This window comes from Orycteropus afer, unplaced genomic scaffold (genome assembly GCF_000298275.1).
Source record: "Orycteropus afer afer isolate SDZICR_OR568_19922 unplaced genomic scaffold, OryAfe1.0 scaffold00020, whole genome shotgun sequence".
NCBI classification, from domain to species: Eukaryota; Metazoa; Chordata; class Mammalia; order Tubulidentata; family Orycteropodidae; genus Orycteropus; species Orycteropus afer.
The window spans coordinates 13,105,340-13,116,320 of NW_006921607.1; the positions used below are offsets into that span (position 1 = coordinate 13,105,340).

Below are 10,981 nucleotides of genomic sequence, written 5' to 3' on the forward strand. Positions count from 1 at the left end.
CCTCCCAAACACTACAGGGAAGTAGGAATTATTATTCCCATTTTATAAATAAAGAAGTTGCAGACTGGAGTTGCTGTACCCAAGAATACACTGCAAAGCCAAGATTCAAACCCAGGCAGCAGGGCTCCAAGTCCATGCTTATCCTGAACTACAGCAAGGTTAGAATCAGGTGGTCAGTGCCCTTCCTACCCCACGACAGAGTTCACCAGGAAATCAGGACAAGAAACCTGTGCCAGAGAAGAGGTACTCATTCACATGAGCAGCCTCTTCAGAGATTCTGAAATACAACAGGATCTTAGGAAAGACCCTGTCTGGGGCAAGAAGGTAGGGGCATCACCATAAAGGTCAGTCTGGCTTTAGGTGACTTAGAGTCCTGGTTTGAATCCCATCTTTGTCTTTCCTCAAACACATGACCCTGAAGAGTTCCACAATACCTAGCAATGCCACTTCTAGGTACATACCCAAGAGAATGAAAAACACAGGTTCAGACATAAACTTATATATGATTGTGCATGTTGTTGTTGTTATGTGCCATTGAGTCGGACCCGACTCATAGCGACCCCTCCTTGGGTTTCCGAGGCGGTATCACTACAGAAGTAGATTGCCCAACCTTCCTTCCAAGGAGTGGCTGGTGGGTTTGAACCGCCAGCCCTCTGTTAGCAGTCAAATGCCTTAGGCACTACGCTACCAGAGCTCCCATGACTGTGCATAGCTACAAGATTCACAACAGCCCAAAAGCAGAAACTACCCAAATGTCCATCAACTGATGAATGGATAAACAAATGGTATATGCATACCATGGAACATTACTGAGCCATAAAAAGGAATGAAATACTGACACATGCCATAAGATGGATGGAGCTTGAAAACATTATGCTAAGTGAATGAAACCAGTCACAAAAGACCACATACATATGATTCCATTAACATGAAATGTCCAGAAGGGCAAATCTGTAGAGTCAGAAAATATATTAGTGGTAACCAGGGCCCGGAGGAGCAGGTAATGAGGGTTTCTCTTTGGAGTGATGAAAATATTTTGGAATTAGGTAGTGGTGGTGGTTGCATAATATCATGAATATACTAAACATTAGGGCTTCAAACTGGTTCTTCCCAGTCCAGTCATGGTTGATGAAGCAAAATTGGAATGGATCTGATTGTAAAATGTGGGTGAACCAGAACAATAACCGAACAGGAAAAATTACAGGTTGATGATAGAAACTTTATCTCTCTCTTAGAAAACAAGGGCAGTGTACATGCTGCAAAGGAACCAAATCTCTTACCAGCAAAGGCGGAAGGAGGTATGCCCAGCTCAAAGATGGTGTTGTTGTTGTTAGGTGCCATCGAGTCATCTCCAACTCATATCGACCTCATGTACAGCGGAATGAAACACTGCCCAGTACTGTGCCAGCCTCACGATCTTTGCTATACCTGAGCCCATCATAGCAGCCACCATGTCAATCCATCTCATTGAGGGCCTTCCCCTTTTCCATTGACCCTCTACTTTGCCAAGCATGATATCCTTCTCCAGGGAATGGTCCTTTCTTACAACACGACCAAAGTAGGTGAGGCAAAGCCTGGCCCTTTTTGCTTCCAAGGAGCATTCTGGCTGTACCTCTTCCAGGAAAGATTGCTTAGTTCTTTTAGCAGTCCATGGTACTTTCAGCATTCTTCGCCAACACCACAACTCAAAAGCATCAACTCTTTTTTGGCCTTCCTTTTTCATTGTCCTGCTCTCACATGCATATGAGGTAACTGAAAATACCAAGGCTTGTGTCAAGTGCACCTTAATCTTCAAGGAAACATCTTTGCTCTTCAGCACTTGAAAGAGGTCCTTTGCACCAGATTTACCCAATGCTATATGAGGTCTGATTTCTTCACCGATGCTTCCATTGGTGTTGATTGTAGAACCAAGTAATATGAAGTCTTTGACAACTTCAGTCTTTTCTCCATTTATCGTGATGCTGCTTATTGGTCCCATTGTGAGGATTTTTGTTTTCTTTATTTTGAGGTGTAATCCATACTGCAGACTGTAGTCTTCACTCTTCATCAGTAAGTGTTTCAAGTCATCCTCACTTTCAGGAAGCAAAGTTGCGTTGTCTGCATAACGTAGGTTGTTAATGAGTCTTCCTACAATCCTGATGCCACATTCTTCTTCATATAGTCCAGCTTCTCAGATTATTTGTTCAGCATACAGATTGAATAAGTATGGTGAAAGGCTACAACCCTGACACACTCCCATCTTGATTTTAAACCATTCAGTGTCCCGTTGTTCTGTTCCACCGACAGTCTCCTGGTCTATGTACAAGTTCCTCATGAGCACCATCAAGTGTTCTGCAATTCCCATTCTTCTCAATGTGATCCATAATTTGTTACGATCCACATAATTCAATGCTTTTGCATAGTCAATAAAACACAAGTAAACATCCTTCTGGTATTCTTTGCTTCAGCCAAGATCCATCTGACATCAGCAATGATATCCCTCGTTCTACATCCTCTTCTGAATCCAGCTTGTACTTCTGGAAGTTCTCTGTCAATATACTGCTATAATCATTTTTGAATTATATTCACTAAGATTTTGGGCAATCCTACTTCCATAGTGATACTGCCTCGGAAACCCAAGGAGGAGTCGCTATGAGTCGGGGCCGACTCGACGGCAAACAACAACAACAACAACAAGATTTTACTTGTGTGTGATATTAATGATATTGTTAGATAATTTCCACATTCTGTAAGATCACCTTTCTTTGGAATGGGTACAAATTTGGATCTCTTTCAGTCAGTTGGCCAGGGAGGTGTCTTCCAAATCTGCTGGCATAGCCGAGTGAGTGCCTCTAGTGTGGCATCCATTTGTTGAAACATCTCAATGGGTATCCTATCAATTCCTGAAGCCTTGTTTTTCACCACTTTCTTCAGTGCAGCTTCGATTTCTTCCTTCAATACCATTGGTTCTTGATCATATGCCACCTCCTGAAATTCATGAACATCAACCAATTCTTTTTTGGTACAGTGACTGTGTATTCCTTCCATCTTCTTTTGATGTTTCCTGCATCATTCAATATCTTGCCCATAGAATCTTTCAGTATTGCAGCTCGAGGCTTAAATTTTTTCTTCAGCTCTTTCAACTTGAGAAATGCGAGCAAGTTTTTCCCTTTTGACTTTCCAACTCCAAGTCTCTGCACATTTCATTATAATAATTGACTTTGCCTGCTTGAGCTGCTCTTTGAAATCTTCTGTTTACCTCTTTCATCTTGTCATTTCTTCCATTGGCTTTAACTACTCACCATTCAAGGGCAAGTTTCAGAGTCTCTTCTGACATCTATTTTGGTCTTTTCTTTCTTTCCTATCTTTTTAATGACCTTTTGGCTTTCTTCATGGATGATGTTCCTGCTATCATCCCACAATTCTCTGGTTTTCGGTCAATGCATCAAATCTATTCTTTAAATAGTCTCTAAATTCAGGAGGGATATATTCAACGTCATATTTTGGCTCTCGTGGACTTGTTCCAATTGTCTTCAACTTCAACTTGAACTTGCATATGAGCAGTTGATGGTCTGTTCCACAATCAGCTCCTGGCCTTGTTTTGGCTGAAGATACTGAGCTTTTCCATCTCCTCTTGCCACAAAGGTAGTCAATCTGATTCCTGTGTACTCCATCTGGTAAAGTCCATGTGTATAGCTGCCATTTGTGTTGTTGAAAAAAGGTATTTGCAATGAATAAGTTGTTGGTCTTGCAAAATTCTATCATGTGGTCTCCAGCATTATTTCTTTTTCCAAGGCTAAATTTTCCAACTACCAGTGATTCTTCTATGTTTCCAACTTTTCAATTCCAATCACCAGTGATAATCAGCACATCTTGATTGCAAGTTTGGTCAATTTCAGACTACAGAAGTTGGTAAAAATCTTCAATTTCCTCATCTTTGGCTTTGGTTGTTGGTATATAAATTGAAATAATAGTAGTATTAATTGGCTTTTCTTGTAGGCATATGGATATTATTCTATGACTGACAGCATTGTACTTCTGGATAGATCTTGAAACATTCTTTGTGATGATGAATGCCATGCCATTCCTCTTCAATTTGCCATTCCTGGCATAGTAGATCATATGGTTACCTGATTCAAAATGGGCAAAACCAGTCCATTTCAGCTCATTAATGCCCAGGATATCAATCTTTATGTGTTCTATTTCATTTCTGACAACTTCCAATTTTCCTAGATTCCTATTTCATACATTCTATGTTCCAATTATTAATGGATGTTTGCAGCTGTTTCTTCTCATACTGAGTCGTGCCACTTCAGCAAATGGAGACCCTGAAAGCTCTACTTTATCCCTATCATCAAGGTCAGCTCTACTTTGATGAGGCAGCTCTTTCCCAGTTACATTTTGAGTGCCTTCCAACCTGAGGGCTCATCTTCTGGCACTTTATCAGACAATGTTTCAGGGTTATTCACAAAATTTTCCACTAATATGTCAGGCAGCGTTCCACTACTATTTACAAGGTTTTCACTGGCCAATTCTTTGAGAAATGGACAGCCTCTTCTTTCTTCTGACTCTGTCTCAGTCTGGAAGCTCCACTGAAACCCGTCCACCACAGGCACCCCTGCTGGCACAGCCTCCTGCCTCACAGCAACACGCAAGCCCCAATGGTATGACAAATCAACAGACAAGTTCGTCTCCCTTAGCTGTTCCAACCGCTCCGCTTACTTCTTGGGCTTCCCCCTACCTGTTCTGGCCAGCCCTGTCTGCCGCTGCTTCCTGCAGCCTGGGGGCACTCCCCAACCCACCTTACCTGTTCCAGCTGGTGTTGCCCAGCTCAAATATGGCAGCATACTATCCCACTTTGAATGTATGTCACTCTCCACAGTCTTAGCAATAATTCAGTCTCCTGAATCAAGCTCCTGAAAGGAATTACTAACTTCTGCCAAATCTCCCATTCCAGGGCTTCAACCTGGAATAATTCCTCCCATTATTCCAGTTATTATTCTTCCTGTTCTGGTTCTGTTTCACCCAAATTTTAAAAATTTGAGTCTGTTCTGATTTTGTTTCATTGGCCATGACTGAACTGCTTTGGACCAGTTTGATGTCCTGTTAAAAACTATTGAATTGTACACTTTATTTATTTATATTAAAAAAAAAGATGGCCCAGGAGGTTGCACCTGGAAAGGAGGTCGGAGGGTGGTCTGAAGCTGGAGGTGGGGAGACCCCAGGTCTGTTCCATCCAAACACTGTTAAAGCAAGAGACAGATCCACAGGACCACCAGGGGAGCTTGTGAACTGTACACTTTAAAATGGTGAATTTTATGGCATGTGAATTATATCTTAATAAAATAATAATTTTTTTAAAAAAGGAATCCTACCTATAAAATGGGGACAATACTGAGTATGCTGGGAGACTGTTGTAAGAGTTAAACACCATGACAACACATGTGAAAGGCTTGGTGCAGTGCCTGCTACAGAATAAGCACTCAAACACAGCTATATTACAATAAATCATGTCAACACTGTTAAGGCTTTCTGCCTAAAACATAAGCAGAGGGAATGATAGTGGATGGGAAGAGGCTAGTATTATTGACAAGCACAGCTAGGACTTGCCACCTTCCCTTCTCTCTAGCTAAGAGCTATCTCCATGGCAACCACAGCAGCTCAGACCAGGGCTCCTGTTCCCAGCCGGGTGACAGCATTGCCACAGCAACCTGTCAGGACAGCAAAGACAGATCTCGATGATGGGATGTGAGCAGCTCTGGCAGAATTGCTAAGGGACCCTTGTCTCCATAGAAACCACATCAGGAAGGAGAGGGAGGAGGGAGAGAACAATCACAAATAAACACAGGACCCATGCCTTCTTACCCATGATCCTGAGACACCAAGGGGGAACATCGGGGAGTGTTAGACCAGCCTTGCTGGCATCAGCCTCAAAGGAGGAGTGAATCAGTGTTTCTTGGGCAACTACTATGTGCGGGGTACCACAGGGGCTCTTTCAGTGCTCAGCTTCATTGTTAAAATTTCACAAACAATACCCAAAAACATTCTTACTATAAAGAAACCTAACTACACCACTGACAACTCTTCAGTTTAGTGGGCCTTCCTCCAGACTTTCACTATGCACTTACACACACACACACACACACACACGTATGCTTCAAAAACAGTTTGTTCTATAACGCTTTTCAAAAAAATTACTGGAATTACCCTATATGTACAGCTCTATTAACTTTCTTTTCTTGCTTCACAACGTACCTTGGAAATCTTCTCACATCAGTACATAGATATCCACCTTATTCTTTATAACTTCTTCATACTAGTCTATGGTTGTCCAATCCTATTAGTGATCATAAACAACCTCATATGCAAGGTACTGTCATCCTTCTGAAGTCACAAACGAAGAAACCAGACTCAGAGGAGAAGCAGCTTCAGAGTTTCAGCACCTTCTCTGCCAAGAAATGTTGGGTGAACCCAAGCAAGCTGTTCTCTGTGGGCCTCAGTTTCCTCATCTATACAATAGGGATAACCTGATCTCCAAGGCACTTTCTAGAACTGTCCCACTTTTCACTGCAGGGGTAGCAGGAACAAGATGTAGCAAGATGATGGCTTCTATTAGGGTCCAGAATGTGCCTTCTGAGCCCTGCAGTAGACAGGGTCCCCAGGAGCCAGTAACAGCAAAGGCCTCTCTCCACACTGAAAAGCTGATGGCACATCACACCAGCATACCCAGCAGAAAGGGCAGCTGAAGGACTGTTTTAGCCTCGGGGCTGTGGTGTCTCCGTTCTGGAACACTGGTATGCCCGCCCTTGCTGTCAAAGAGTGTGCCCCAGAGGAATGTATGATCTGAGGATACCTCGTGAGCAGTCAGATAGCTGAAGCCTGCTGGACCTCTGGAATGAGAAACTGTCTGACACAGAACACAGAATCAAATAGATTCCAGCCGTTAGGGGTCACCTAAGCTAAACGTTTCCAACTGGCATCCTGTGGAACCTGCAGAACATGTACAACCTTTAATATATCCTTCCCTCTCTCAGGGGCAGTTTTCTTATCCATGAAGTGGTATAACCACTAGAACACTGGGCCTTTATGAAAACTGTTGAGATAAAAGTGTCTAGCGTAGTACCTAACACACTGGACACCTAACTCATAGAGGAGGAAGGGGCATGCCAAGTGGAGGCACTAGTACAAGCAAAGCAGAGAGGGAATGTATAGTGTTTTAAGATCTGTGTCCTGAGACTCAGCTCCAGCATGGACTTCACACCAAGTGGCAGGACCTGGCAGTCCATAAAGCATCTCTATTTACAGGTAAATAGATGGGTAGGCAAGCTGAATGATCAGGTATGTCTAAGCAAAAGGGAATACACCCAGGACCATATATAAGGTTGGCAGATGATACTTCTACACACGTATTTCTATGTGCTGTAAGAATGTCCAAATATATAATAAAGCTAAAAAGGGACAAAGTTATGATAACTTCTTGGCCACAGCCAACCACCCTGAGGGAGCAAGTAGTTGAACCTGTAGGCTTGGGTCCATGGTCTCAGGGGTTATCAAACTCAACTGGTATAACATACCACACAGAAACACTATTCTACATCCTACTTTTGTGAGTAGTAACAAGGGTCTTAAAAGCTTGTGACAGGCTGAACTAGTAGGTATGTCTATGAAGCAGAGAGTGTACCCAAGAACATGTATAGGGTTGGCAGACAACGGTCCTATAAGTTTATATGTATGATCTGAATTCCCAGGTGTATGGTAGAGCTGACAAGAGGCAAGGTGTTAGTCACTGCTTGGTCACAGCCAACTACCCAGAGGGACCAAGTAGTCAGTTGAACCTGTAAGGCTCGGGACTATTGCAGGGGACACCAAGCTCAATTGGCATAACATACTACACAAAACATTGCTCCACCTCCTACTTTGGTGAGTAGCAACTGGGATCTTAAAAGCTAGCAAGCTGCCATCTAGATGCAACAATGGGTCTCTCCTCGTCCAGAGCAAAGAAGAATGAAAAAACCAAAAATTCATGGATACTGTCAGTCCTAGCAACTGGTGGTACACCATCCAATCGGCAGCCTATACGACTATGAGACCAGAAGAACTAGATGGTGCCCAGCTACCAATGCCAACCACTTGGAAGGGGATCTATGTAGGAGATCCTGGATAGAGAGGGAGAACAATGTGGACAAAACTCAAAACCATTTGGAGAAAAAAAAAAAGGGGGGGGACCAGATTTGCTGGTCCGATAGAGCCTGGTGGAACCACTGAGACTATGGCCCCTAGCTGCCCGTCAGGTCTAGAAATGAACCCACACCTGTGGCTTCCAGTCAAGCAAAAGACAGGCATATGAGTTGAACATTTACCTGAGGCAGATACACTCCTTGGAGAGAACAATCATGGGAGAAAGAAGGGCTGCATATGCACCAGGAGACAGCTCAGAGGGCAGGAGGGCATGGAGGGATGGACACTGGGAAGAGGTAATTATCGGGAGGAAGTGGGAGGGGAGGTTTTGCATTGTGGTAAATTGTGGTCAATGTCATGAGACAAGGTGTATGTGAACTGCTGTATGGAAAGTTAATCTGCTCTGTAAATCTTCCCCCAAATCACAATCAATCAACCAATCAATAAATAAAATTTAAAAAAAAAAAAAAAAGCTTGTGAGCAGCCATCTAAGATGCATTTATTAGCCTCCCCTCATCTGGAGCAAAAAAGAATGAAGAAAACCAAAGATACATGGAAACAATTCATCCAAGACACCAGTAGACCATGCGATCCTCAACCTATGTGACCATGAGACCTGAAGAACTAGATGGTGCCTGGCTACCACTGTCAACCACTGGGAAAGGGATCAGTGCAGGAGATCCTGGATAGCGTGGGAGAACAATGTGGAACAAAACTCAAAATCATAAAAAAAAGACCAGATTTACTGGTCAAGCCTGGTGAGACCCCTGAGCCTGTGGCCCCTAGTTACCTTTCAGGTCTGGAACTGAACTCACTCCCATGGCTTCCTGCCAAACAATAGACAGGCATACAGGGTGAACATTTACATCAGGTAGATATACTTCTTAGAGCGATCAATCACAGGAGAACAGAAGGGCAGTATTTTCACAGGGAAATAGCTCGGGGGGCAGAAATGCATAGGAAGGAAGGACATAGGAAAGTGGTATCTACAAGGAGGATATGGGAAGAGAGCTGTTACATTGTGGGGAATTGCAGTCAGTATCATGAAACAAGATGTATATGAACTGCCATATGGAAAATGACTTTGCTCTGTAAATTTTCACCCAAGTCATAATCAAAAAAAAAAAAAAAAAAAAACCACCTCTAAGTAAGTTAACCCAGTTAATCCTCACAATGAATCAGGAAGACATTATTGTCCATTTTATAGATGAGAAAACTAAGGAACTCGGTGGTTTTTTTTTTTTTTTTTTTTTGGTCTATTTTCTGTTAATCCTCCCAGTACTTGTGATTCTTTAATGGATGACTGTCTCCATCATTAGCCTGCAAACTCCTTAAGGACAAGATCTGTTTGCCAATGTGTCGTTAGTGTCCAACAAGGTGTATACAATAGGTGCTCAGGAAATGGTTGCTGGAGGAAGCAGTGAATAACAACCCTGCCAAGATATGCTCATGCCCATTTTCCACAAGCAGACACATAAGTTCAGAGAGCCCCAGGCTAGGTGGGGCTTGCACACACCAGCTGCTTCCCCAGTCCCCGCCAGGCCCAGCACGGATGGGCCCTACCTCTCGTGGCCGCTCCAGCTCCGTCTGCAGCACCTGCTTAGCAAGCTCAGTCTCGATGAGCCGCTGCCGAAGCTCCTCGTTCTCCTCCTCCAGACGCATACGTTTCTTCTCCACTACCTCCAGCTCCTTGTGCAACCTCACGGAGATGTCCTTAGAGACCTGGATGAGGAGTAGTGAGAAGGCCGTGAGCAGGCTAAGTGAGTCCAGCTTAGATGGCAGTGTCCACACTGCAACTGGCAAAGACCCCATCTCAGCCACAGAGCAATCCCTGAGAAAGGCATGACCCCCACTTAGGAGATGAGGAAATGGAAGCACAGAAAAGACAAGTAACTCACCAAGGGTCACACAACCAGGAAGGAGTAGAACCAGGACCGAAACCCAGGCACCCTGTGCTCCAATGTCTACAACACAGCCACTCAAGGATACTGTGAAGGCCCTCCTTGCCTCTTAGGAAGGTCTTTTTATTTACCTGGGGCTATTAACATTTCCAAAAACGTCTTCTGGCAACCCTCACTCAATTCTTACAAGAGCCTGTGGCAGAGGTGAAAGATCATTTTAAAGAGGAAAGCGAAGTGGGCTGGAGAAACCCAGAGCAGGATGAGATGGGCAGCTCCTGGGCCATCTGAACCCCATCTCTGCCAGTAATGCTGGGCAAATCATTTCCCTACTCTGCCTCAGTCCTCTCAACTATAAAATGGCCAGACTACCCTCATGGGCCTAACAGGAGGATGAAATCACCTATTGCACGAAAACTCTTGGCACAGTGCCTAACACACCGTGAGTGCCTGATGAGTGGTGGTGGCTTGTTATGAGAAGCTGAAGTCCAAGAGGAGCATGACTTACTGGAGGTCATGATGTGACCCTGGGGCTTGTCCGGGATGTGGAACATGCCCCAGTGACAAAGCTGGGCAGGTGTCCAAGCTGTCCCTGCAGGAAAGGACTCTGCAGCAACCAGACCCCATCCCTCAAGGCTACCCTCTATCCCATCCCTCCCTGGCCAGGGGTGGGGGAGGTCAGGAGAGGGAGCCTCTGCGTAAAAAGAAGCACCAATGGCCGTGAAATTAATTCTGACTCAGGAGCCTCATGTGTATCAGAGTAGAACCCTACTGTCTCCATAGAGTTTTCATAGGCTAATCTTTTGGAAGCAGAGCATCAGGTTTTTCTTCGAAAGAGCTTCTGGGTAGGCTCGAACCTCCACCCTTCTTGTCAGCAGCTGGCTGCATCGACTGTTTGTACCACCCAGTGACTCCAAGGATGAGGA

General features: G+C 44.2%; 1 protein-coding gene across 1 annotated transcript in view; it reads right to left on the reverse strand.

Annotated features, from left to right (window-relative positions):
* SOGA1 (suppressor of glucose, autophagy associated 1) overlaps window positions 1-9,969 on the reverse strand; it is a 66,597-nt gene extending 56,628 nt beyond the window's left edge. Inside the window, exon 1 of the mRNA XM_007934639.2 lies at window positions 9,721-9,969. Within this exon, the coding sequence (XP_007932830.2) occupies window positions 9,721-9,969 (249 nt within the window). The remainder of the gene's footprint in view (window positions 1-9,720) is intronic.
* Window positions 9,970-10,981: the final 1,012 nt, after the last annotated feature.